Source organism: Gallinula chloropus (genome assembly GCF_964237585.1).
Source record: "Gallinula chloropus genome assembly, chromosome: 19".
NCBI classification, from domain to species: Eukaryota; Metazoa; Chordata; class Aves; order Gruiformes; family Rallidae; genus Gallinula; species Gallinula chloropus.
The window spans coordinates 1,012,729-1,040,651 of NC_140104.1; the positions used below are offsets into that span (position 1 = coordinate 1,012,729).

Here is a 27,923-nt window from a genome sequence, read left to right on the forward strand (position 1 = left end):
AGCCTCTGGGTATGTACAGGGGGACTAAACACACCCCTCACTTGCTCTTGATCACATCTGCTTCCCTGCCACCACGGTGATACCACTGAGAAGCCACCACATAAAGCCAGCTCAGACAAAACAGGGGATTTTTGGCAGCACTGTGCAGCAAAGGCTAGATCTACAAGAGAGTCTCCCTTTTTGCTTTTGCTTTAAATAATTTGGCATTAGCAAAGGCTTGAGAAGAAGCAGCACCACATTCTGGATGCTGAGGTCCTGGGCTGAGCGTGTCTGAAAGGTAGCAGGCACTTCTAATTAAAGATACACCAAAGAGGACAACAACCCAAGGTACAAATAAAACCACCACTGCATATGCTTTTCATTCAAGCACTGGCAAAATAGATATATATATACACACATGGATGTTACAATTCCTACCAAGGAACCCAAGGTTCAAAGCAGAGAGCTCAAGCAGAGAGCAAGGCAAGTGTTGTTACATGAAGCTGAAACGCAAGCAGAGCCATCCCAAGCCTTCCTGCCATGGGGTTTGGAGGCTTTACGGGCACAATCTTCTGGAAAAGACACTGTTCCAACCCACAAGCAAAAAGCAGATGAAATGCAGCTGACACCACATCACTTGGTCTTTTTGTCCCTCCCTGCAGCACTGCAAGCATCTCTGTTTTACTGAAATCCTCTTGAAAAACAGAAAGAAGACAGAACGATCCAACACATCCCTTTTTATTAATTTAAAAAACATGGAAGAATAGGGAAAGTTCTAGCAATAAAAAAGGGATCCTGCTTAAAAATCTATAGAGCGTGTCTAGCAACGTAAACTGATTTCTTTGGGTTAGAGATGACCCCATACAAAACCCCAAATTCAGAACACTCACAGTGCAGGAGAGTCTGGCTACAGACCACTTCTCTACTTCAGCCTGAACTCTTCCCTCAGACTCATGCATCCTACCTCTGCCAGCTTCCACATAAGTAGAACACGTAGCCCTCACAGTAGGATTTCCCTTAACTGGTAGTGGGGAAGTTCTAGCTTTCAGGCAGAAAAACGCTCTGGGCCATGTTAGAAAGAACTCTAGGGTCACAGAGTCTTAGAGCTGATTCTGTAGAGCAAGCTTGGAGCAGACTGCACAGCAGTTACACAAGCAATTAAGGAAAAATCTCTTATTTGGCATTTCTCTATCAACACCTCTTGGACCTGTGAGGTGAAGTCATTCACCCTTAAGCAGATACAACGTACGCCAATGGGTTCTGCTTGGCTGAGATGAGAGGCTTTCATGCTCCTGAATATAAAGCAATGAACAGTGTTTCCAGCTGTCCCTGAAAGGCCTCATCCTCTTCCCATCACGAAACTCGGCTCTTCAGCATCATCTTCCTTCTCTTCCTCCTCCTTGCTATCCTCCTCATCGTCATCCTCCTCGCTGCTGGCTCGCTCTTGGGATTGACCAGGATCTACAAACACAGACAGTATGGATTGGTAAGGTATCCCCACGTGTCCCCCTTGCTAGGCACTGCACAACAGGACACTCTCAGGTGCTAAGCAAGCAGGTTTTAGGCCATACTAATTAGCACAGACAGATAACATACTCCCACGTGTCTGCCTCGTTAAATATCTCACAACAAAGTAGCCCCAGACACCAAGGAGACGTGTATCAGGTTATATGAATTCTACCCAGCGATGCAGAGCTCAGAGTATCAGATTCTCCCTTGGAGGAATATTCCCTTATCTCCAGCGTTCCCACTGTGCCAAGTCCACCCTGACACAACTCCACCTCTGTGGGACATCACTTCAGGCAGAGGTAGCCAAACACTGAAGTGATCTAGATTATCTCATCCCCTGTCTCACCTCTGCACGAGCTCTGGGGCATCACAGGGTGCTGCCAAAGAAGGCAGGAGGGGCAGCCACGGGCTGGGGGAGCCACGGGCTGGGGCTCTACAGCTAGAGAAAACTCCCCAAGTTGCCACAAACTTTTGCAGCCTGGTGTAGCACAGGAACCCCTTAAGGTATGTGTAAGATTAACGAGGGTCACAGCAAACACAAAGCCTGCTAGGAGACCAGAAAACACCTACTGGAGATTAAATAACAGGTAATGGAAATTGGGCAGGGCACGAAGCAGGACCTGAATCTGCCAACTGGGCTTCTGCTTCCAGCAGCAATCCTGCCTTTGCTGCTTCCCACAGCCCCTGCTCTGCCCAGGTAGGATTTGGGATCGGTGGCCTGATGCCACCGCGTGGTGAAGCTCTGAACTTTCAGGTTTTATCAGGGGTCTGTGCAGGAACACGGTAACAGCTGAGCTGACAGTGCCGACCTTTATCCCCAACGCTCTTACTACGACCAAGGTGAAAGATCAGAACTCAGAGGCTTAGTTATTCTTTCAAAAAGGGAGAGAAATGCCTTCCTGCCACATCCAACATTTCAATTCAGTTAGAAAAAACCCTCAGATCTCAACCCAGGGCACACAAAGCTAAAACTGAGAGAAGCTTGTTCTGGATTTTAAATAGATAACCACACACTGTAAAGAGCTAAGAACTGTTCTGAAGAGGGGATTGTGGATTCTGGCTTCAAGAAGAGGGCTTCCATGTGCCTAACAAAACCACCCTAGCCTCACAATCTGCACACAGCAGTCCCAGACCACAGTGCCAGACTCTGATACAGCTCCTCTCCCTCCCAGCCACTCCCTGAAGGGATGGGTATTCATTCACTCAAAGTGAACAAAAGTATCTTGACTGATACATAAAACTGTCCTCCCAGTCACAGCCCATAAACTTAAAAAAAAACCCAAACCCAACAACCCCAAAAACAACACAAAACACCAAATCCCCCCACTCTGCTACACTCACTTGCTGTCACAAGTAAAATGAACCTAACGATCACCCTGCCTTTCCCTGTTTATACAGGAGACTGGCAATGGCTCAGCTGAAACAAACCCAGCTCTGGAAAGCAAAGCAGAAATAAGGTGGATCTGTCAGACAAGTCCTAGTTCTGGCTGAATTAACAGGAACTGGTGTGACTTTAAGACTTACTGCAGAGTCAGTGTGCTAACCCACAGGACAGCTAAAACACACTCACCCCAAGGCAGCAGTGGACACTCAGAGGCTCCAGCAGTTACACTGACACTGCTAAACATTAATTTTCAAGACTGCAGGAGTGCAGCCAGGCTCTTCACATTTGTTTCTATGTGAAATCAAAGTGTCAGGTGGAACAGAAGGCACCAAGGTGGCTCAATTTCCTCCGCACAGAACAGTAACTCAGTTCCTTGCTGCCCAAGCTGTGTGTCTTTCCTACCTGTTTCCCCATCCACACACACAGACAGACTTAAAAACAGAACCACCTTTCACAGTGCTGCCTTGATTAGCAGAAGATTTGTCTGGAACTCCAGTTTGTCAAAATAGCTGGGGCAAAACTTCCACAATCAACAAACTCAGATTTTAATGTTTGTTGTCCAATAATTTCCCCTGATAGAGGGAAAAATAGCCACAAACAGCCTATTTGTAGGGTGAAATGTCAATGTAGATAGCTTTCAAAGAGGACTCTGTAAACATTAGCTAAAGTAACAAGCCTAAGGCTCAGTCTTCCTCTCCATGCATCACGAGTGCTTGAGGAACAAGCCCTTCTAGCCTTCAGTTAGGGAAAAGAAATAATCTTGAGAACAGAAACCTGAATTTCACTGACCTTTTTCCTGCTTCTTTTGTTCAAGTTTATTTTTCTTAGCTTGCAGCTTCTTCTCTTTTAGCTTCTGCCTGTAAATCAAAGAAGAAGAGACTCTTATGCAAATCCAACACTACAACGCTTCTGCACGCTCATATCCCAATCAAGAGCTCAGTACCAACACTTGGAAAAGCAGACTTCAGAAGCTGAACGTGAATTTGGCCTCCACTGAAGATTCAGCAGGAGCAGACTCAGGATCAACAGGAACTTTTCTATGTTGATTTTAGTAGAAATTTAAAAAGAGAAAAAGTCTTCCCTGACACCACTGCAACCAAAACTGAGACATGTAAGAAGCTGCAAGAACAGAGAGGGAACCAGAAGGAAACCACCCCTTCATTTTAGCTACCTAGCTAAAGAGAAATGTGTGGAACCCCAGACTGCTGGAACCAAACACTGATCACAATAACAAAGCCACCACCAGTAACATGGATTTTAAGGTAACAACCAAAGCAGCTTGCTCTGTCCTTCACCCTTGGCTGCACTGAATCCCTATGCTGGACCCTAGGACTCGTACTGGGGTAGGAGGGAACTGCAGTTCTGTTGGCCTGGCCTAGGCAGCCAGGCAGTGTCCCAGCAGACAGGGCAGAGCAGTCTGGGGTTCATGCTCCCCTCTCTGCAGATGAATTCCTGTGAAACACAGCGCCCAGTACCTCACCAGTTAACTTGGGACAGAAGAGACAGGGCAGTGAGGGAAGTCAGAGGGGCTCCTGCAGGGAAAGCCACTTGGAACCTACAGTGTTAGATGGCAGAGGGGGGACAAGGGGGTGTCAGGAGTGTTTAGGCAGCATTTGGTGTTTGAACAGTTGCTCTGTTTCACCCAGGGAAAAGCCAGCAGGCCAGATCTGACTTGCTGGCCATCTGTTGGTCCACACTGAATTAAAGTGAGCTGGCAACAGTGTTTGTGTTGTGTGCTTTGTGCTAATGTGCCAGTGAGTCACTTCCAGCAGGCCTTCCAGCAGCAAGCCTCAGCTACAGGGTGCAAACCTCCCACTCAGAGAAGCAAGAGAGGGGCAGCTCAGGGCCGACCTCTGAACGAGCTGAGCTGTCACACCCTGCTATTTCTACAACTGTGACTGACACAGGCTGCAGAACTTAAATTCTTGTATCAGTGCTCATACTGTTTCTTGAGAGCATCAATCTTGTCACCGTTTCACTTTGCCCAGAACCTAAGAGAAGGATGGATCTAATATTGCTTTACTTTTCCCATCCAACTTGCCAGACGTTTCAGTGAGGTGGGCAGAAGCAGCGACTGATTTCAACAACCCTGCACCCATCAGTGAGCTTTCCAGTGTTCCCAGCCTGAACTGGACCAGTCATGCTGTCAGTGTGCAGAGGACAGCAGCAGGCTCCTCCACGCTCTGCTAGTCCGAATCCACACGTGTACCCATTAAGCAGCACTCATTTCTGCAATTAAGCTGCTTGGTGTCAGCTGTTTAGATATTTATCTAAGCCAGATGTACACAGAAACCTTTCCTGACACTGCTCTAACAAACACCCAGCAAGGCATGTTGCAGCTGACACCGCTGTGTCAGCAGAAGCTGCTCAGGGGTCAGAAGTTACCCTGCTAGCCAAACAAACCCTGCCAGCAAAGCCTGTCAAGCTCACAGCCCCCTTTAGAAACCAAGCAATGACATTAACTACGTTAATTTCCACAGCCAGGGTTCTCAGCTGATTGATGCAGACACAGAAGGACAGCACTTGTGCAGAGCAGGCAGCCACAGATGAGGCAGGGGGGGCTGCATGTCCAGCCTCCTGGGAAACAGCTGCCCTTACCGCTTCCTCCTGCGCTTCGCTGTTTGTTCCTCTGCAATCAGCTTATTCCTCTCCAGTTTCTTCTGGAATTCCTCATCTAGTCTTTGCTGAAATTGATCACATGTCATACTTTAGTCACAATCTAAATTAAAATACTTCTTTTAAAACTCTCATCCTTTTAGGGAGAAGTCTCTTAGCAGAATACCTAAGGGAGTTTTCTCACCAGATTTTGCCTGGCTGCTTCTCTGTGCAGAAGCCACGTTCCTAGGGATGGCTTCTGTACACACAGTGTTTTTAACCTGCAGCCCTAGCCAGACCCTGAAGCCTTTAAAGGGAGGAATCCTCACCAAAACAGATGAGGGAGGTTGGGCTTCTGCCTTGAAGGGCGTTTCAGTTAAAAAAAGACAATAATTTGACACACAAATGTTAATGTACAGATCAAAGGATTCATCTTCTCTGAGAGAGAGGGTAACAACCATGCTCTCTGAAAGAGAGCTCTCTGAAAGAACTGCTATTCTACTTGACCAAGGCTTACCAGGGAGAGGTCCAGACTCTGTGCACAGGCACTTGCTTTGATTCTGCCTGAACAAGACAGCGATCTGAGGGATTTCTAGTTTCTAAAGCACCTTCAATCCAACCTGAGAACACAGCCATTCCCGTGCAGTCTTCCTCTGTGCTAGGGCCCCAGTGAGCAGAGAAGACAGAGCTTGTCTGACACAAAGCACTGAACGTTTCAATCCTGACAAAGACACCAGGTATCACCTGTTCCTACAGCTCTCCTCTGGTACGGGGTGGTTTGGATGGAATTATTTGTGCATAATTTTAATGGGGGGGGAATTACAACAAACACCAAATACTTTGATAAGGGTCAGTGGGAAGGGAAATTAGAGAGTCCTGCTGACCTTCTCAGCCATGGCATCCATGAAATCTTGCCTCTGGTACTCTCGCCGACGAAGATGCCGGTACACGTGGAACTCCCCACTCCCAGCTCCAGCGCTGGAACCTGCAGTAAGAGAGAGAGTTAGGCTGCTAGAAAATACACACTAGCTGCTCACAAATCACCCCAGCTGGATGCTGAGGGACAGGACACACAGAAGGGCACTGGAAGGTGAAAACCCACTAACACACAGAGTGTGTCACCATTTTCACACAAGCTCAGATCACTCAAAACCAAACGTGCGCTGCAAAACCCCACACGCTTCACCACAGCTTCTACCAGTCAGTCCCCCTCCCAGGGGAATCCAATCTCAGCTGACACTGAGGCACTAAAACAACAAGAGATAAATGCACACCCCATTCTCTTCGAGGCAGAGGTGAACTACAGCATCCTAGCCAGGCTGCCTGTCACTGGTTTTCAGCAGACAGGTCGATGGTAAAGCCCATCCTGTTACACTTCCCCACACACTGACAGTTTGTGACCGCTTCTTCATCAATGAAACCCCTACAGCTTTCTCTTCCTGGCATCAGGCTGCATGTTGATGTCTCACAGGAGCTTTCACCATCACACTCCATTCTCTTTGTCTCCCCAGCTGTTTCTCAATGCAAAGCTCACAAACACAAGCCTCAAAGACACCACCTAGTCATTAAAAGGTGGCAGCTGGGACTGTGATAGGGGTGCTTTTGATACCAACAGAATCCCAGCATGTCAGGTGCTTCTGGAAAAACAAGAGAGTTCAACTTAAGCACAGGGCAAAGCTATCTGAAAAAGCCAGGAGGGAATTAAAATAAGCAGAACAGTTTATTTGGAAGGTTATAAAAGCTTTACTCTGAGATCAATTGTTCTGAAATAAGAGCAAGTCAGCCTCAAGAAAGGATCCTGACTAAGGATGAAGGTCTCAAAGACAGAACTTTTACATGCACATACAATTTATACCATGACTAAATCCTTGCAGGTGAGAGTAAAGTGTAAGCAAAGTGCTTGGGTCAGGTTCCTTGCACAGCTGACAGCTCCCTGCCCAACCACAGACCATCACACCCACTGCCTCAAGTTCAGACTCAAGGGAGTCAAAAGAGGGACTTTATAAGTTCCCAGAGCACTCACAGAGCTGTGGAAGGGGCAAATTTACTTGTACTTTGTCATCACTACAGCAGCAGCTCATTTCACTGCACACAGTCCACGTGCTGGGGTGCCACAGGCACTGCTCACTCCGCAGCAAGTGGAACCCAAGCACCAACCCAGACTGGAAAAGGCGAGCCTGGAGGCACATCTCACGCCTCTCTTCACCAGCAAAATGAGCAACAACAGAGAACTGCCTCTGGCCTTTGCTGTTAAAGAGTTTTCTAAGCCTGGTGCAGCTGAGCCCAGAGCAGCATCTTTACCCATGACGTCTCTGACGAACTCGGGGGGGGGGCGTGGGGCCCACTCGTTCAGTCTTTCGGGAATCGGCACAGTCTTTTCCTGCAAGAACAAGCCAACCAGTCATCAGCAGAGCCTGCAATGCTAACACAGTGTTGAAAGGTGGTGTATGTCTGACAACAGCCTTCCTCCATCAGCTGACAGATCTCAGGAGGAGCACAGTCATTTCTTCGTGCTGAGAGAGCAGAAGCAGGCAGAGAACGAGAATCAGAGGGTATGCTCGTTCCCTTCCTTCAGGTCAAGGAACCCCAGGGGGACAAGGAGCATCTCTGCTTTTCAGTGTGGGAACTAGAAGGAAGCAAGTCAGCACCTCCAAGCCCTTGCAGAAAGGGTATCCTCCCACTACCAGTGGCCTGGGAAGGGATGAAAGGCATTTGTGCACCTCCCATGCCAGATCCACGGGGGACAGGGCAGAGCAGGGAAGGGAGAACACACGGCGCAAGGTCAGAGGAAGAACACAGCGCAGGGACAGCTCGGGCTCCTCCAGCATGCACAGAGGGAGACACAGCCCCCACCTGGCAAACACCTCCTCCTCTGGACAAGGACCAGAACACCCAGCCAGAGGAATTCGGGTTATGCCCCCCCACCCCTCCCTGCCCCGTTAAAAGCGCTGGGGGAGCACTCAGGGGCCAGTCCTCCCCCCGCGTCCCCGGAGACGGCTCTCTCCCCTCACGGCACCCCAGGAAAGATGGGGCTCTCTCCTCTCGCATCACCCCGGTGTCTGTTGGGGGGCTGGGGGGGGCCTCTCCCCCCTCACAGCCCCAGGGAGGGGGGAAGGAGGAGGCGGTACCAGCCCCTCTCCCCTCAAGGCCCCGGGGCGGTGGGGCCCGGCCCCTCTCCCCTCACGGGCCCGGGGAGCAGGAGGCGCGGGGGAGTGTCGGTCTGACTCCCTTCGCGGGCCCGGGAAGGAAGAAGCCGGGGGGGGGGGGGGGGCTCATCCCCTCTCTCCTCACGGAGCCCGGGGAGGGCGGGTGGGGGTGGCGGGGAGGGGGCGTCGGTCCCTCTCCCCGCCGGGACCCCCGAGGAGGAGGAAGGGGAGGCCGGTCCCTCTCCCCTCTCGGGCCCGCGGGCAGGGGCGGAGGCCCGGCGGGCGCCCTCACCGGGTTCCTCATGAGCCGCTCGAGGCGGAGGCGCTGCTCCTCGGCGGCGCTCCGCGGGATGACGAGCGGCTGCGGCTCCTTGCGGGGCCGGGGCGGCCGCGGGGCCGAGGGCGCCGCCATACTCCAGCCGGGCGCCGCCCCCCTCTGACGTCACGTCGCGCGACGCGCCCGGGCCTGGCCCCGCGGAGGGGAGGGGAGGGGCGGGGCGGGGCGGGGCGGGGGGGCGGCGCCGCGGGGAGCGGGGCTCGGGCCCGGCCCCGGGGGGCGGAACCCGGCAGCGTCCCCGGGCCCCGGCGTGGCCTTGCTGGGGCTTCACCGGGGGCCGAAGTCGACCTCCGCGCTCGCTGGAGCCCCGGTGTGCCCCGTGTCTCCCCACCCCTTCCCCGGCCGCCTTCTCCGGGCTGCAGCGAGCGCGGCCCGCAGCGCCCGGCCGGGCCCGGCTCAGCGCTGACAGCGGAAGGGCGGGACGGGGCGCGCTGCGCTCGCCACCCCCTGCGCGGGCAGCTCCCTCCCTCCCTCCCCGGGACCGCGGGAGCCCTACGGGGCCGCCCCGCAGCCGCCCCGCACCATCTGTTCGTGTCACTTGGGGATTAACCCGCGGGCTTTGTCCCCGGACACTGAGGGGCGGCAGCGCCATTCCCCGCGGCGCGGCCCCCTCCGCGCTGGGGGGGCGGGCGGGTGATGGGGGGGGACAGACACACACACGCAGCATCGGGGCTGTGCGGGAGCCGGGCCCGGAGCGGCCGGGGGATGGTCCAGCCGGCCCCGCGCCTGTCCGAGGGGCCGGAGGAAGCGGCGGGGGGGGGGGGCAGGGGAGCCGGGGCTGGCCGCGGTGCAGGCTGCTGCCGCCAGCCAAATACCTTGTGGCCCTACAGAAACGGCATGGCATGTGCTGGGGCTCTGCGTGCGTCAGAGGACGAGCTGCTAAAGGTCAGGGCGGTGGGAGAGGGGCCCGAGCCTTTGTGTAGCCCGTGGAGATAAAGCCGGAGCAGCGACTTGGGGCTCCGGGCTTCAGACAGCTGCGTGCTGTGCGTGTGGAGAGGGGGCAGCGGGGAGCGGAGGGTTGGGAACGGCCCCTTGGGAGATTTATGGGCCGTTTGTATGGCCCTGGTGCTCTTCCCCCTGCTGAAGAAAATCAGAGCTGATCCTCGGGTTCATTCCCGTGTTTACAAAAGACTTTTCAACCTCAGCTGAGGTTGCTATGGAAATCGCACCAGTTTATGCCTCGTGTTTGTCTTGCCAACCTGATTTGTAAAAGAATGGCGTGAATTTAGGGCTGGCTGGGTTCCCAGCTGGCCGCGCTGGCCCTGGAAGGCATCCTTGGAGCCACAGCCCTGGCTGGGGCAATGCAAACAGCTTCCCCCACGCTGTGTCCCAGCCCGTGCCCACGGCTCTGCCAGTCTTGGGCCTTCTTCAGCCCACCAGGGCAGAACCAAGACGGTCCAGCCCGTACTCAGCCCCTACCTTTTGCAGAGGCTGGGCCGTTACATGCCCCCATCCCCTCTCAGTCACTGCAGAACAGGTTGTAGAAGCAGAGTTGCTGCATCTGAATTGATTTGAGTCGCCTCTCTCCTCCGCTCAGTTCTGAACACAATACAGGCCAGTTTCACCCGCTGTACCCTGTCACCCTGGTTCTTCCTCGCTGCCATCACCCCCTCCCCAAAGCAGAGTTTCAAAAGCAGGGGTGCGAGTGATGAGCTTGCAGGGCTCAGCACTCTCCTGCCAGGTCTCCATTCTCTTGCCCAGAGCGTGACTTGGGCCAGCAACAACTCCCAGCCCTGGGAAACAGCAGGCAGTTGCCTGTCTTCCAGGGGAGCCCACACAGAGGGCATGGGGATGGAGACCTGGGAGCATCCTGCTCGCAAACTACACGCCTTGGGAATTAGTGCAGCCTCCTGCTGTATTATGTGCATGTTACTTTCAAGATGTATCTGATGAGTGGGGACAGGGCTATTACCTGGGTCATAAAAAAACCCACCCCAATATTTCAACATGCCATTAACAAATACAAATCCCACAACATCAGGGCGCTGGGCTGGGATCCAGGCAGAACTGGGGTTACTGGGGACAGGGGATTTGCTTTAGAACAGGGAAATGTTTTCATGGTTCAGTGCAAGCTAACCACAAAATTCAGCTCCCCGAGCTTCATCAAAGCTCATTTGTGTCTCAGAGTGAAGATGTTCTCAAGTTTTCCTACCATAAACCTTTGCTGAGACACCCCTGCGTGTCAGGCAGGCAGGGGCAGCCGTGGACAGCTCAAACACCCCTGTGGGACGTGGGAGGCTGTGCTGCTGGAATCCCATTGTGGCTGTGCCCCCTTCACAGGAGCTGCCAGGGTGCAGCTCAGCACCAGCACCCCTGCAGAGCAGTCCTGCTTCATCCCTGGGCAGAGAGCATCCTGGCACAGCCCAGCAGGAGGCTGCTGTCCCCTGGTTTCACGCCCACACCTCTGGTTGATGCGAAGGGCTGTTGCATCCTGCCCTCCCAGGAACCCTGGGAAAGGAAAGCAAAGCATTTTCCAGCAAGATGAACAGCATAATTGGTCAATTTGTTAATAGGCTGAGGTGTGGATGGCTTACAGTGGGGCAGGAGGAGCAGCGGTACCCTGCGGGTAACGGAGGGGTGGTCCCTATGGACCCAGCTCCTGATGGATGAGCTCTCCAGGACCAGTGAACACCCTGGAGACTCCTGGGGAGGGCGTGTTGTTGTGAATGGCTCACCATACAGCCGTGGCCTGACGACAGAGCCCAGCAGCTCCCTCTCCTCCCCCCGCAGCCATGTGTTGGCTGCGCCGCGTCTGTCACAGTGCTGAGCTGTGACTGCACAGTCTGGGAGGCACCAGCCTTCCCAGGGGATCCTCGGCAGGAGCGAGCACACCAGAGAGACACACAATGGCAGAGTGCGAGGCACTGCCTCCCAGCAGAGCAAGGCAGAGGAGGGGGAGCTGCGGGCCTGCTGGGAGCTGCGTGCACAGGCCTTTGGGAGGGAGCTCCATCCTCGCTCCCCAGGGCTGCTGCCCTCCTCACGGCTCCAGGGCTGGAGGTGTTCCCCTCTGCACCAGCCACGGGCCAGAAAATAAACTGGGAGGAGAGGAAACCCTGCCCCCTGTGCAGCCTGAACCCAGCTTCCACCTTCCTCTGCACAACAGGGAGAACACCCCCCATCCTCCATCCTCTGAGCAGTCTGGGGGGCAGCAGCAGCCCCCAGCTGCCTCGAGACAGCAAGGAGGGCTACACACACGCACCACAACACACAGCAGCCGCCTGTGTGCTCCCCTGTGGCCAGCCCAGCAAGCCCCAAGCTCATGGCCAGATGCTGTCCTTTTCACAAGTGATTTTATTTTAAAACTGGAACTGGAGTTCTCATTTCTTTAACAACTGTCCCCCCCTCCCCCCCTCCTCTCTTTTTTAAATAAAATTAATTTATTCTACAGAACAGTAAACTCTTCCAGACTCTTCCCTATGTACAAATGGACATCTCTGCTTGCAGATCATCACTCCCCTGTCCTTGCCTGGGATGCAGCAGTTCAAAAGTCACCCGAGGTGTGAAGGTCCATAAGGCAGCACTCCCAGCCACAGCCACCTGGGACCCCGCTGAGGAACAAGTGACAATGCCCGTGCTGCATCCAGAGATCCTCCCCCTTGTTCCCTGCGTGCGGGAAGGAAGCAGGTCCTTGTTAAACCCATCATCCAAGAGCATTTGGCCTCTTCCTGCTGCCTGGGCTCCTCGAGGAAGGAAAATAAAATATCCCTGCCAGAGCAAACTGCTCCTGCTGCCTTCTGAAGGGCCGTGCTGCTGGGGGGGTGACGGCTTTTGCTGCAGGAATGAGATCCACAAGCCCTCCCCTCACACAGACATGGGTGAGAAAGGCAGCTCTTGCATCACAGGAGGCCAAGAACCTCAGAGACACCTTTCCTGCCCTCTTGAAGTGGGAGAGACAAGCAACTCTAGCACTGGGGATGTGCTTTACTAGCTCAGGAAAGAAGGCAACTAAAAAAAACACAACCCAATTGACCAGACCCAACCCAACCCATCAGGCAAACTCAAGGTGCTTTGAGCTGGGCTGGGGCTTGGCTCGTACCTCTCTCTGCACTGAGTGGTAACTCCTAACTGGGTACAGTGGTGTCTGCTCTACCTGGAGACCAGTGCAGACACTGCAAAGCCACCTCGCTCGGGTCCTGCTAGCGCTGTCCCCAGGGCCTGGCAGCCACACGGGGAGCCAGGAGCCCTGGTGATGGGGAAAGACAAGCCATGCGAGGTGAACCAAGAGGGACATGCAAGCACTCTGTCTGCAAGCAAAGCTGCCCTTTCGGAGGGTCCCCCACCCCACAGGCCTGTAAAACCACCCTTCAGTGACCTGTAGTTTCCTACATCAGCACAGTGCACACCTGGCTGCAGCGGGCTCCTGCTCTACACTGTTCCAGGGCTCACCTGTCAGGACACGTCCTCTTTCTGCGCTGGCCCAGAGCCACCAAGAAGCTCAGGGGTTGGACTCAATGATCTCTGGAGGTCCCTTCCAACCCCTGCAATTCCATGATGTGGTGATGGCTGTGCTGCCTGGTCCTTCCTGGCAGCAGTGCTGTTACAGCCATCCCTGGCAGGGTTTTACATCTGCCAGGGAGGGACTTGAGCCACTGACAAAAGCAGCCCTGCCCGTCGCTGCAGTCAGCAGGCTGCTCACCCACCGGGCAACAGCCCCATTCCTCTTGCTCCTCCTGGGTGTTTTTATTTCTCTAAGAAAAACAAAGCCCAAAATCTTCAATAGTGTCTACTGAAGATGTGTAGTGTTTCCACTCCTGGGAGCCCAGCTGGGCACCTGGGGGGTGAGGCTGCTCCTCACCTCTGGACACAGCCTCTGGCCTCTGCCTGACACCACCCAGAGACACCCGGACTGGCTGCCAACTGATGCAAAGCCACAGTGGTGTCTATTCACCAAGATTTGCCTTGAGCAATGGAAAAGAGTGCCTAGCTGCAGTAGAGGGAAGGCAGAAGGCTGAGCTGCTGCCCTTGGGAGAGCTTAAGTTTTGAAAAATCAAGGTAGGAAGGGGTTATCCAGGAACAGCAAGGAGAGAAAGGACAGAGGGACAAGAAATGGCAGGAGAGCGGGGGAAAAAACCTTCCTCAAATGCAATTCATTGAGCTTTGGAAAAAGCCTTCTCCTGGCAGAGGGTGGGAAACGTGCCCTGGAGAGAGCCTGAAAGCTGGCCTGGATAAACCCTGGCACCTCTGCAGCGGTGCCCTCAGCCCCACGGATCCACATGCCAAAGAAAAGCCTCTGGGTGGGGATGTGTCACTTCCATCACCAGCCTGCAATGCCAGAGCCCCTCGGCGGCTGATGAGAGCCAGGAGGGATGGTGGCCACACTGGGCTCCCTCCCCAGAGCGGATGTGCTGAGCTGCTCTGGCTGGAGGACGGAGCCTGTCACAGCTTTGGGCTGCTGTCCCACGATGGGCATCCCCAGGGAGGAGATGCAGGGAGCCCAGCTCGGCCCTGCCAGAGCTCTTGGTCCAGAGGGAAAGAGAAAAAGGCGGCAGGTTCTGAAATGGCACTGATGCTGCTGCTTTCAGCCACCCAAACCCCCAGCACGGCCCCAACCTCAGGGCTGGCGCCGGGTCCCCTCGGGACATCACCTGCTGCTGACACGGCTCCTGAAAGTGGCAGGGAGGGAGGACAACAGCCCTGCTGGGTCGCTGGTGGTGGCAGGAGGCGGCGGTGAGGCTGGTGTGGTGGTGAGGGGCACAGGCGCCCTGCACCCTCCACCACCCAGCCCCTGGGCACAGGGGGCTCAGTAGAAGGAGTACTGGTTCTCTACTGCCCGGGTCCGGCTCCGGGCGCCATCAGCCTCGTGGTAGTCCTCGGCGCTGGCAGCGGAGGGCTCTGGCCGGCGCTCGGTGCTGTCACTGCGGCTCCGGGGGCCCAGGGCACCCTCCAGGCGGTGGTAGGGTGCAGGGGCTGCGACAGCGGGGGCCACAGCCACCCCCTCGGCAGGCGGAGGGGCCGGGGGGCCGCTGGGCGCTGTGCTGCAGAAGTAGTGTGGAGGAGGCAGGTCGGCCCGGCAGCCCGGCGACTGCGACACGAGGGCTGGTGGGGGGCTGGCGTCTGCAAGGGAGACAGGAGCTTGACCCCTCCACTGCTGCCCGGGCGGCTTGGCCCCCCCACCCCCTCCCTGCCACCATCCCTGGTTTGTCCTCTCCAGCCTTGACCCTGTCCTTCCCCAAACCGCCCTGCCCACCCCAGAGCAGGAGGGCCAGAGTCCCACAGACCCCTCTGCTCCTCTCCCGCCCGAGCCATGGGACTGAGGCCCACAGGCAGGGACACACAGCACTGCCCTGCTGCTGCACAGCCCTCCCTGCCCCCTTCAAGGGATAAGCCCACCTTGGGGCACCTCCGGAGCCACACGCACCAGCACAGGAGGCTTTAGGGAGGGCGGGTGGGGAATCCCAGGGATTGGTCCCTTTTAGGTCGACACAAGACCCCAGCCCAACCACCGGTCCCACCCGCCACATGGCCATGCCCCTGCCTGGCCCGGGCACCTACCGGGCAGCGGGCTCTGGGCCACGACGTAGCTGCGGAGGGTGATGTCAGCCGCGCCGCCCGACTCGAGGGGGATGGGGTGCGTGTGGAAGTGGCGCAGCATGTCGAAGATGGTCTGGAACCAGAGGTGCTGCACGTGGCACTGCCCGCTCTCGTTCAGCGACAGGCGCAGGTGCTGCAAGTGCAGGAAGCCAGCAGGTGAGCTGGGCACTGCAAGGGTGAGACTCACCCTGGAGACAGCAGAAGGAGCCGCCTCCATCAGCCACGGGAGGTTTGCTCCTAATGTAGGGAAGTGATTTCTTCCCTGCCTGGCCAGGAGGTCTCCTGCTGCAGGGTGTTTCCTGCAGAACCACACTCACTCGCTGCAGCCTGAGGGTTGTCCCTTCCTGGTGATGAATGCCGTGCAGAAGGGTGGCTGGGGGCAGCCCAGGAGGAGGCTGCAGCTCCAATCCTGGTGAAAGAGCCTAGGGAAGCCCCCAGCCCACCTGAATGACTTCTTGTGGGACAAGTGCCAAGACCAGACCTCAGCCCCTGGCAGCCTGTGTCCCCTGGCAGAAAAGGGACCCAGCAGAAAACTACACATGGGTTATTTTTTTCTAGCACATCTGCACACCTCAGGATGAGGAGTGGACAAGAAGAGGGCAGGGGATGGTGTGCTGGGCTCCACTGGGCTCCACGGGGTGTTTAGCCTTGTGCCCACGTGGCAGGCACTGACCCAGCTGGGAAAGCACTGGTAGTGCTGGGAAGGGTGCAGGGGGCTGTTGGGGAGCAAGGGCAGGTGGTCCCAAGGGATGCCCTGCTGAGGTGCAGCATCTTACAGAGCCGCTGGTTTTGGGGTCACCACATGGACCTGCTGGCTCACAGAGCCCCAGCAGGAAGGAGCCCGGGGTGCTGGGCAGGGCTGTCTCTCATTCTTGGGGGGAAGCAGGGCACCCACCTTGGCTTTCCCCTGGAAGTTGAAGGTCAGCACGTACTCCCCGGGCCGCGTTTCGCTCTGCCGGATGACGAACAAGCCGTGGCTCCGGACGCCCCCGAAGAGCACCAGCTGAGCCGCCTTGATCCGCGAGAGCGTCCCGTGGAACCAGGGAAAGTCGGAGAGGTTGATCTCTGCCTCGCTGTCATCCCCTGGCCGCAGGGACAGCAGGGTTTTAGGGGGCACCCAGAAATCACCCGCTCCCTACCCCTTCCTCTTCTCCCTCCGTGCACCCCCACGATGAGGTGCTGGGGCTGCATCCGGCACCCCGGTACCTGCGAGATGCCCGCTGGCAGCAGGGGAGGACTCCAGTGTCTGCAGGAAGCTCTCCAGAGGAACATGGGTGAGGAGCTCCCCCAGGGAGTCCCTGCCCCGGCCATGGGGCATGGGGACTGCGGAGGCCACAGTGGTGGTGTGAGCGCTGGGCAGGGCACATCTGTCAGGTGGCCTGGGCACATCTGGAAGAGAATTTGCAGATGGATGAGCTCATGGCTCAGCACCACTGGACAAGGGCTGTGCTTCCTCTGAAGGGAACTGTGGTGGAGTGACCCAGCTCTGGGAGACACCTTGGGTCCAGGTTATGGCCTTAGCTGCAGCTCAGGGACGCCCTTGCAGCCTGCACTAGGTTTCCTTCTCCTGGTGTGACCAGGATGGAAGTGTGGATGGGTCCTGGCTGGGCAGAGATGAGGTGAGGCTGTGCAGGTGGGGGCTGCTTGTGGGGACCCAGAGACCCCAGCATCTGCAGGTGGGGACTGTGTCTTCTGCACAGAGGGCAGGCAACGTCTTCAATGGGGAGGGGGCAAGCGTAACAAAGAGGAAGGCAATTGACAGAGGAAGATCCAGTCCTGCAGCACCCACTTCAGTCTTCACTTTACCACTGGTAGGTCCAACTCCCCAACCCAGAACTGGCACCCAGAGACACCCATTTCCCCAGAGGTAAGTCCTTACCATCAGCCAGGAACTCGCAGCTGCAGGAGGACACCCTGCCTGGCAGACAGGCTCCCTGTGCGCAGGACGCCAGCTCGATGTCATCCCCGCTGTCCCTGGGGGGAGAGCACAGAGGGACAGTCACACGCCAGCTGCCACGCCGTGGGGACAGGCACACCTGGCATGCCTGCTCATGGGCATGCAGTGGCGACTCTTGACCAAACCAAGCTTCAGCTGCCCCCTGGGACACATCCTGCTGCTCCTTGCTTCCCCCTGGAGGGGCTGCCACGGACAGGGGCACCCGCAGCATCGGGATGTGGCGCGACTGGCGGAACGAGGTGGCATTTTAGGGGTGAGAAAGCAGCGTGAGGGACTGAACCCTTGAACACCCTTGCTACCCGTGTCCTGGTCAGAGCTGCCACACTTCGCTGCAGCCTTGTTGGTTTGGAAGCAAATCTGTTGCCTTGACATCCATCACTTCACTTCCCGAGGCATCCGTGGATGCACGCACGCTCCCACCACCAGCCTCAGGGGTCTTTTGCTCCCACCACCAGCCTCAGGGGGTCTTTTGCTCCCACCACCAGCCTCAAGGGGTCTTTTGCTCCCACCACCAGCCTCAAGGGGTCTTTTGCTCCCACCACCAGCCTCAAGGGGTCTTTTGCTCCCACCACCAGCCTCAGGGGGTCTTTTGCTCCCACCACCAGCCTCAAGGGGTGTTTTGCTCCCACCCTCCACAGGAATTGCATCTCAAAACCACCAAAAAAGCCATGCTGGGAGGCCCAGAGCGAGACAGCAAGTAGGAACAGAGCAGGGTAGAGGCTGCAGCAGTGCAGAGCCCACAGAGAGCATCCCCACTGCCCGGTGCCTGCCCACATGCTTCACCCCCCCTTCTTGTGCAAGCACCCCCCCAAACTTGCTCCACAGCCTATTTTTATCCTGTCTGCCAGTGAGAACCCGGCGCTGCCAACGCTGCCCGTGGCACTGGGCTACTCTTGCTTCACAGCAGCCACGTGGGCGCAGGCAGCGCGGAAGCGGCTGCGTTGGCAGTAACAGCTCACGAGGGAGCCGCTGAATTATTTAGTGGCCAGTAAGTGAATCAGCCACTGGGAGTCATTCAGCTGAAGCCGGTTGAAAACAAGAAGGGAGGAAGGAAACCAAAACCAAGGGCGCTTTGCAGAGAAGCCGTCGCCAGGCGCTCGCGCAGCGGCCCCGGTGAGCAGCCCTTGGCAAGAGCATCAGGAGCTGATTGAAAATCCGTTCCTGGCACCGAGCGTGTGTGGTGGTGTATTAAACAGCTCATTATTATTTGCTCTGGAGTTCATTATTATTTGCTTTACGGTCACGTCCGGAGGCCAAAGCGGGGCTGCGCTGGATGCTAAGCAAACATAAAGGGCTGGGAGGCTGCTGGCAGCAGAGAGGGGGGCTGGCAGCTTCTGTGGTGGCTCAAGGTGAGCACAGCCTCAGCCACGGCTCTGGCTGGAAAACCAGCACTGAAACATGCAGTGGGGGAAAAAAGGGCCGTGTTTCCCACCCCCCCATCAGCAGCCCAGCCCCAGCATCGCTGCTTGAGTAGGGGTTTTAAAAACCAGCAAAAGGAGATGAAGGAGCACAGATCTGGAGTGTGATAGTGGGTACTCCCCACGAGGTGCAGCCCCCGCTGTGCCCGACCCCACAGTGCCCAAACTCCATCTCTCCCACAGAAGGAGGCAAAGGCAGCCAGGAGGCAGCTGGAGCCTCTCCAAGCCCATCCCAGGTTTGCTCCAGGTTTTCACCTCTGCTGTTCCAAAACTGTGCCAAGCTGGCCAGGGCTGGGGTTTCCCCAGAGCGTGACCAGACTGATCCTCTTCCCTGGGACTGGGGCTGTCTGGGCTGGCTGAAGGGCTGCGTAAAGCTCCCTACAGCATAACCCAACACATGGGATGATGAAAAAGCAGATGAGAAGTTAGGGCAGAATTGTCTCAACTCCAATCACAGTGTTAAAGCCACCGTGACAGAAACAAAAATACACTGATTTAGCCAGCAGTCTCTTAAATACACTGTGGATGTTGGACTGGAAAAAAACCCCATAGGAAATTGCTCAAATAGAGTGTAAAAGCTGCAGAGGGTGGGTGTCGGGTGCTTTCCTGGGTCACCTGCCCCTGCTGAGCCCAGGCAGTGTGGGACAGGGAGGGGTGAGTGGGCAGCCAGCCCTCTGCACGGCTGCACCTCTGACACACAGGCTGCTCACTTGGCCTCCAGACTTGTGCTGACAGGAGACGGGGACTTTCTGTCACAACCCCAGTAGCACAAACTGTCTGAGGGGTAACAGCCCGCGCTGGGTGCCCAGCCCGGCCGCCGCGCAGCCCCTTCCTCCCGCCAGCCTTACCCGGGGTCGATGCAGTCCTGGATGTCTGCCACCCAGGAGTGCTTCTGCAGGGAGTCGATGGTCTCCAGGATGTACTCGGCCCCGTTCTCCACCTGCAGGCAACGTGGGACAGCGTCAGGTTGGGGCCAGGGTCCTGCCACCATCCCCCTCCCCACAGCAAAGCACACCCCATAACCAGCCGGACCCCCACAGTCACCTGCTGCTATGAAACAGCACCTGGGTTGAACTGGGAGGAGGAGGGGGGGGAAAGAAGTGCCTCCTCCCATCCCAGCAAAGGGATGCTGAGGGGTGACCCCCAGAGATGCGCTGGTGTGTGGGTGACCCTCACCAACACTGCAGCTCAGAGGAAAACCTCCACCCCTGTTACCAGCAAATACATCTCAAGGGCTTTGCAGCCCCCGTGGCAAAACTACAGCTGCCTGGAGGCACTGGGGAGGGGTAGGGGGGCAGCTCGGCACCATGCACAGCACAGACAGCATCGCTCGCCTCTGGACTGCCTCAGTGTCCCCCAAAAACTCGCTCTGCATAGGTGGAGCTGCCTTCTCAGTGCCTCCAAATCCTGCCAGACCCCAGGAGGTGAAAACTTCTCCTCTCATCTGCCTGCTGCTCCCTGAGGCTCCTGATTTTTGTTTGCAACAGAGTGGGAAAGAAAGCTGCTTTCACAGGAAAAAATGACAGAGAAAATCAGGCTCAGTCACCCCCAGAATCACAACCCCAAAGGAGCTGGGCTTCTCTGGGGCCGAGGGGGACCCAGAGGCCCCCACACCAGCATCAGAGCAGCGGGGCTCACAGGCATCCCCACGCGATGCTGCGCGCAGGTTCCCCCGCATCCCTCCCGGACCCCTCACGCATCGTGTTCTCCAGCTGGCGAGACAGCCCTGACTCTGGGAGGGTATCGCATTGCCAGCCCAGACAACCTCCTAGCAAATTAAATTAATCACAAACAACTGAATCACTGTCCTGAAAATAAGCAGGGCATGCAGGGAGCGGTGCCCAGCGCCTGGGCTGGGGCCGAGCAGCAACCTGCTCCCCTGCTGCAGCCTGGGGCCACGCACGGGCCCTCCTGCCCCGGGCAGACAGGGGCAGCAAACTTCCCCACACACCCGTTGTGTTTAAGAGGAGCAAAGGAGCTTCTCTGGCTTCCTGAGGGCCAAGCACAGCGTTGGCGTGGGAGACGGGGCTGCTGTCTCGTGCAGAGTGTGACAGCAAGCGAAGCACACGCCGGGCTTGGGTGTTTTGCAAGTGCCTGCTGATGCAATGGAAAGCCAAAAATGCACATGCTGGGTGTCTGATGGGCAGTGGGGACATGCTGCCTGCTAATTTTTAGGCAACTGGAAAGAATCTGTTCCTCCCCGAACAAGGCAGGGGCTTTTCCACCTGTCAGAACCTGCCAGAGCACAGTGTGCTGCGTGCAAGAGTCGAGGTTGGGCTCAACACCAGCGCTGCACTCGGGAAAGCACAGCACCCAGCTCCCTTTCTTCCCCCTCCAATCCACAGCCTGACATTTGAGGGGTGCTTCACCCCCTCTGCCAGTCCAGCCAGCAAAGGGGATGCAAAAGAATGGCAAGAAGATGTCCCAGCAAGAAGGGGCAGAACAGGAGTGGCAGATAACAAGGGTGTCAGGAAGAAGGGAAGAGCATCCTGTGCTGACAGCTAAGGGGAAGGCAGAGGCTGCTGGAGGGGGCAGCTGGAGGGGGCAGCAGGGGACGGGGAGCGAGCGGCAGCTCGGTGCCTCAGAGGATCGATTGCAATCCATTAACCCTGCAGCAGGGCAAGAGCCCTGGCCAGGACGGGGCAGGAGCAGGAGGGCACCGGCTCAGTCAGGCTGGGGGTTGGTGCGTTCCCTGGGGTAATTAAAGAAATGGCTGAAGCTGAGCCAGTAGCGGTGGGAGTGGAGAGACCATGGCTGGCTCTGGAAAATGGGAAGAGGGAAGCACAGAGCCCTCCTCCTGCAGTAACCAGGCCTCCACGGGCACCCAGGAAGCACATCGGAGCAGAGTCCCCGCAGCAGGGATCTGCCAAACCCCACCAACCCCCCTTCCTGCCCCCCAGCATGCTTGTGGCAGCCCTGGGTCACACATCCTTGGCGCTGGCCATGCTTCAGACACCGATGTGACACTGCAGCAAGGCAGACAGCAAGACACAGGTGAGATGGGACTTGTAAGGAGGTCTAGAAAACATCATCATAAGTAGCTGATCAGCCATATATCCCAGGAGCAGTTATTGATGGTTAATGGGGTATCGATGGCTAACGATGGGGGCTGAGGGAGAGCTCAGAAGCTCCTTCACATCAAGGACTTTCTCTGTGCACGCTGCTCCTCAGTGATGATTAGGACAAAAGCAAAGACAAGATGCCTGATCAATTCACGGATGACACCACGTCGCAAGCGTGTTGGAGGATGAGAAGAGAATTCAGATGAACTTGTTGAAGCTGAGAGACACTGGGGAAGAAAAAGCCCCAGCTGAAGGACATGGGTGTGCTCTGGGCTCACGCTGATCACCGTGGGTGTCTGGGCTGGGGAACTGGGACTCTGGGGTGGTTCTGCAAAAAGCATCGAGGGGTTACAGCAGCCCACAAGCTGCGTATGATTCAACATCAGCAGCAATGAGGAAAGCAAATAGATCAAACTGGGCTGGGTAAAGAGGAAGAAGAAAGGAGAAGCGATCAAAGGAGAAGCAATCCTTCCTACCCGCGCCCGGCCGTGGCACCATGCATGCTTTGGGGCAGGCTCTCTCCAGAGCCTGCAAGGAGAGCAGGGAAGACCTTGGGCTGCTCAGTCTGGAGAGAAGATGACACCTGAGGTTAGAGTTTGAGGCACAGAAACCAAAAGCTGAACTAGCCTGTGTGTCCATGGTGGACATCAGCTGCAGCAGAGGTTGAACAGCAACAAGCCCTTTTGGAAGGAAGGATGTCCTGGAGAAGGATGCCAGGAGAAGGTGTGGGTAGAGTCTGGGTTTGTTGGAGCATCATTTTCCATGGGAACATGTGCCAGGGCCAGGTGGGCTACCAGGTGGAGGGCTTTCACAGGGCTAGGCTCAATTGTTTTCCCTCCTCCTCTGCTTTCAAGAGTTTTCTCAGCTTTCAAGCAGGCTCATTCAGCCAGGAAGCCCAGACTCTCTGCTCTGCCCTTGCCACATGCTTTTAGGAAGAAACATCAGGGAGAGAGGTGCCTTTTTAGCAGAGGCAGGACACAGAAATCCTCAGAACGCTGCTGTTCCCTTGTGCCTGTGTGCTGCCTGCAGCTAGGCACGTCCAAGGGCTCTGATGGAGAGCACGAGCTGGGACACAGCCTGGTCAGCTGGAGAGAAACACCATCTCCAACGACACGTCCATCATCACAGGGGTACATCACACCCCAGGCCGGGACCCTGTGAAATCCAACCTGGATCTTCCATGCCAGGCTGCTGCCTTTCAGCAGAGCAGGAGGGAGCATTAAGATAATTAATTGCATTATATGGTAAATGCTTTCTGGAGAGAGAAACTTTCTCTCCCTGCTCATGCCCCCAGGCTCCCATGGGGTGGCTGATCCCCAGGACCTCAGTGGCCACACACAGCCCATCACCCCACATCAATGGAACAGCCACCACATGCCACTGATCTGGGGCAGCAGCAGTCACAAAAACACAGGCAGCCACCTTGCCAGCCAACAACCTTGCAGGTTGTCTCTGGACACTAATTTAACCTGTCTCCTGGTGACACAGAGAAGCCAAACCCCAGGGTGAAAGCCACGTAAACAGCTCAATCCCAGAATACTTGGGCATCAGGTGGAGGTTGCATCATTTCGGGTGCGAGGGGAGCACAGCCTGGGGAAGGGAGGTAGGGATCCCCTGGGCAACATTAGTGCCGTTGGCATCTCAGCTCCAAAAACCAAGGCAACAGTCCCCAACTGCCACCCTGCTCTCACCTTTAGGACAAAGGTGTTGTCCTTGTCAGGCATCTCCAGCGGCATGGTGGTGCGGACTTCAATGATGGCCGACAGTGGGATGCTCACCTTGGGCTTGGAAGCCTGGGAACAGGAAAAAATATTAAAAGAAATCAATAACTAAAAGAAAAAAAAAAAAGTCACTCAATTGAATCAAACTGTCCCGGGGGGACGACCCAGCACGGCGCTCGGAGAGGCAGGAGCGCAGCTCAGCCCGCGCCGTCATCACGGGGCTGTGAGGGGGGGCGATGTGGGAAGACAAAAGCATTGATTTCCCTCATGTGCCTGCTAACTCCAAGCTCTTTTAATTAAACCAAGAGGAGGCCCGGTGGAAGATGGGGACGTTAGCACATTTAACTGCCAAACCTCCCCCCTGCTCCAGCGCCGGCTGGAAACACCAGCCCTGCCCGGGCTGCTCAGCCCTCTGCTTTCCAAGCCCCCCGGATGGTGGGGCGGCTGTACGACCTGATGGGGGATGGTCCCTATGTGGAGACCCCTGCTCACCCTGGGACAGGGCTGAGAAGCTATCATATCGCAGCTTGAGCTGCGTGGGGAACTTTAATTAAACTAAAATTAAAACCTTCATTCCCCTCCCCCCCTCCAGGAGCTCCCGGCACCCACAAGCCCCAGGGGAGGGGGCAGGACCTGCTGCCTCCTACTCGAAATCTCTGCTGAGCAATGAATTCCCCAGATACTTGCTTTAATTATGACAAATGCCCTCAGAGGAGCCCACGGAGCTGCTCCCCGTGCTGGTGCCCTCCAGTGCTCTGGGATTCAGAGCTCTGGAGATGCCCCTTGGCCATGGAAACCAGCGCCCGGTGCCTTGGGCACACAGGGTGGGACAAGGGTGGCGATGGGCACCGTGCTGCAGGCTGCCAACAGAGGGTTCAGTTCCCATTTTGGGGAGGGGTGAAATATAACTAAATTCCAGAAAGAACAGGAACTGCTTTTTCCCTTCTGGGACATTTCATTTCTGCCCCAGAGCCAGATTTAGGCACCTCTGGGAGTGCAGGGGGAGTGCTCAGCCCTGCCCTGGGGGTCTCTCCATCATGGTGTTTGCACAGCAGAAGGTCAGGAAGGAGGAGGCAGCTGCTTTGAAAGGAAAGAAAATAAGGGTGTAAATTCACCAGTGAGGTGCAGAAGGGCGTTTGCCAGGAGGGCTCTTCTCTTTTAGAGATTTAAAAGGACATGACCATGGTTTTTGTAGGGCCTATGGAAAAACAAACATGTGGGCTGCTGAAGGAAAACGCTGTTTAGCTCCAGCTGTGCCAGGCTGGTGCCACTTTTACAGCTGAATCGTTTGCCAGATGGAAAGCAAGATGGGATGAGGGGAGAACGCTGTAAACCAGAGGAGGCTGTGACTGTAACAGAAGAGCAGGCAGCCTTCATAAAAGTTGCCATAAAATCATTTCAAAATTGATTTTTAGAGGCAAATCAAGACACACACACACACAAATCCCTCTATGAGCACTCTCTTAACAGCTTCAACAGCAGATGTTCTGATTTAACCTGGGCTTATTTCCCCTGCTGTGGTGTGACCGACTCGCCAGCGCTGCTCCATGCAGCGGGCTCCCCACATCCCCCGTGCATTGTGCCATGCATGGGGGGTTTCTGGCAGCTGGGGCTTGTGTGGTCCCTGGGCTGAGGAAGCCCTAAGCCAGCCAGGACCAATGCCTGTCATCCATACCAGTGCTGAGCTGCTCTCTAGGGTTGTGCTTGAGTTTGAACTCGTGTTTCATTGGGAGAGATGGGATGGGTAGGAGATAGGCAGGGACCAAGCAGTGCCAAGGGTCATTCTGGCTTCAAAAAGTATAGAAAAAAGTTGTTTAGAAATATGAACTATCCTGCTGTCCCTATGTATAATGTATGGAACCATCCTTCTACCAAACCAAGGGTTACTGGGGGTTCAGAGCACAACAAGACCCACAGAGCCTCAGCCCAGCACGAGGGCTCGTGTTGCCCAGCTGTGCTACCAGGGATGAAACCTAAGCAGGGAAGTCCTGCAGAAGATGAAGTAAATGAGATTTTTCTTCCCTAGGTAATTTAAATAACCTGAGATCTCATTACCAACACATACAGCTAGTAAAGCCCCAGGGAACAGCTGATTATTTGCCTCATGCTCTTCGAAGAGGCGAACACACATCCCAGCCCAGGCACAACACGGCGTTAGCGTGGGGAGGGGCTTGGCAGCACAGTGCATCCCTTCACTCAGCCCAGGAGTGAAGCTGGGCTGGGGGGGGCACTGAAGCTCTCATCATCCACATTTCTCAGGCTTCTCCACTCAGCCCTTCCCCCAGGAAAACAGGGGGACAAACATACACTCCCTGCATGGTGTGCAAGAGGGGATGGGGGGACGTGCTGCAGAAATGCCACAGTGAAAACCACCTCCTGACTTCAAAGCTTTCCTTGAAATTACAGCAGAACAGATGCAGGCAAGAAAAAGTGATATTGTCAGTAAGAAACACTAATCAGTGTTCCTCTGCCAGGAGGGTACGTGGCTGGGACTGTCTGGGAGGAGAGCTGCAATCCCCCCCACCACAGCGGTGATGCTCTACCCCAGAGGGCATCACTGGTGTCTTCCATTCCCATCACCAAAAGGAGAGGGAGGGGGGGCTTGCAGGCACAAAATTATTCCAAATTAACTATCATTTTAAAAAAAACAAAATGATACTTCTTCCAGAAGGTGAAGTAGCAACCTGAGATCCAGAGCACAAAGCCCAGGCAGCAATCCCAGCCATCCCAGTGCTGCACAAGCCACTGGTCAGCCGTGGGAGAAGAAAAAGCCCTCTGACAGCCTGGCCACCCCGGGTCTTGATGGGGGATAAGCTTTTCCTCCAAAATTGTTCATATTTGGGCTGCAGGGAGGGATGGGGCTATGCCCTGGTGAACAGCAGCGATCGGAGCTTGCAGATAGGATGGGTTGGGACCACGTTGTCCCACCCCTACACTTCTCACCACACAGCACTGAGTGTCCCTTTAGGCCAGAGCAGGATTTCATCCCAGCTCGGCAGTGGAAGTAAGAAAAACATCAAGCAAAGCCCAAGAAGCTTCCTGAGCTTCTGAGGAAAAGCAGCAGCAGAGAAGAGCCAGGACTTACCTTCGGAGGGACGTAAAACTCGAGGAGGAACCTCTCTCCTTCCACCTTCACCGCTTTCCGGAGCAGGAGGCGACACTTCTGCCACTGCGAGCTGCCCACACAGTTCGTGTCGTCAGCCACCATGTAGCGCAGCGTCCCTTCCCTCTGGATGTCCACCAGCTCCACCTTGGAGGAGGGCACCTTGGACAGGCGCAGCTTGTGGGTCCATTTCTCCCGCGGGTCCCCGGGCTCCTTGCCCCCAGCCGGCCACGGCTCCCTCTCGGCTCTCCGGCCACCCGGGGCAGCCTCAGTGCCCGGCTCCGGAGAGGACTTGCGATGCCACATCTCCTTCATACCATCCACCACGCACAAGCTCATGTTCCTCAAGGAGAAACCTTTCTTGAACTTGGGCTTGGCGGCGGCGTGGATGGAGACGTCCTCCGAGCTGCGGGACTGGCCGTAGGAGGACACCTTGTGCGCCTGCGCCTGCTGCGCCGGGCTCAGGTACCGTCCGGCCCCCAGCGGGGCATCCATGCTGTCCAGGGACTCGGTGGACGTCTCCTCCTTCCTCGGGGCGACCTCTCGCCCGTAGGGGACGTGGCAGTTCTGCAGCCCCACGAAAGGCACGATGTTGTACTTGGTGGGGGAGTCGGACACGAACACCCGGCTGACCTCCAGGCTGAAGATGTCCAAGAAGTTGGCAGCAAAATGGTGGGAGAAGGAGGTCTCTGCCCCGGGGGTGTCGTAGTGGGGGTTCTCCTTCAGGAACTGGCAGAACTTCTGGGCGAAGTCAACGGCGGCCGCCTGGGCGTGCAGCTCACAGAACTCCCTCCAGTCGGGGAGCGGGGAGGAGGGCTCCTGGCACAGGGCATCGCCGTTCATGGCTGCCCCATTCCACCTGCCGGCGGGCTGCGGGGAAGGGGCACAGCGTGAGCAAGGGCATGGGATACCATCACCCACCCTGCAAATGGGGGGTCTCCCCCCCCCATCCCACCCCTGATGTAGGAGCAGGTCTGCAGCCCTGGTGCAAGCGCCATGGGAAAGGCTTCTCACTCCCTTCCCTCTCCACCTCCTACACCAGGGAAAAAACTCTTGGCCCCAGCAGCAGCCATAAATTGTACTTATTTTACGATTATGACCATGCAAAAGCATTATTGATTTCTCATAAAACCACTAAGGAGTCCCCGACCAGAGGAGCCCGGGGGGATTTGCCTTCAGGA

General features: G+C 56.2%; 2 protein-coding genes across 2 annotated transcripts; both read right to left on the reverse strand.

The window, feature by feature from the left end:
- Window positions 1–323: 323 nt before the first annotated feature.
- On the reverse strand, window positions 324–9,036 carry PRKRIP1 (PRKR interacting protein 1). Its single transcript, XM_084272844.1, has 6 exons — window positions 8,906–9,036; window positions 7,769–7,847; window positions 6,352–6,452; window positions 5,471–5,556; window positions 3,662–3,729; window positions 324–1,440 (listed from the first exon to the last, which is right to left on the reverse strand). Exons 1-6 carry the CDS (start codon window positions 9,023–9,025, stop codon window positions 1,319–1,321), a joined length of 576 nt encoding a protein of 191 aa, XP_084128970.1. The 5' UTR covers window positions 9,026–9,036; the 3' UTR covers window positions 324–1,318.
- A 5,654-nt stretch (window positions 9,037–14,690) lies between these two features.
- SH2B2 (SH2B adaptor protein 2) lies at window positions 14,691–27,603 on the reverse strand (the record flags this gene model as incomplete). Its single annotated transcript, XM_084273036.1, has 8 exons — window positions 26,725–27,603; window positions 23,610–23,711; window positions 19,705–19,796; window positions 17,361–17,455; window positions 16,688–16,870; window positions 16,377–16,564; window positions 15,443–15,614; window positions 14,691–15,004 (listed from the first exon to the last, which is right to left on the reverse strand). The coding sequence occupies exons 1-8, from the start codon at window positions 27,583–27,585 to the stop codon at window positions 14,691–14,693; spliced, it is 2,007 nt and encodes a 668-aa protein (XP_084129162.1). The 5' UTR covers window positions 27,586–27,603.
- Between the last annotated feature and the right edge of the window lie 320 nt (window positions 27,604–27,923).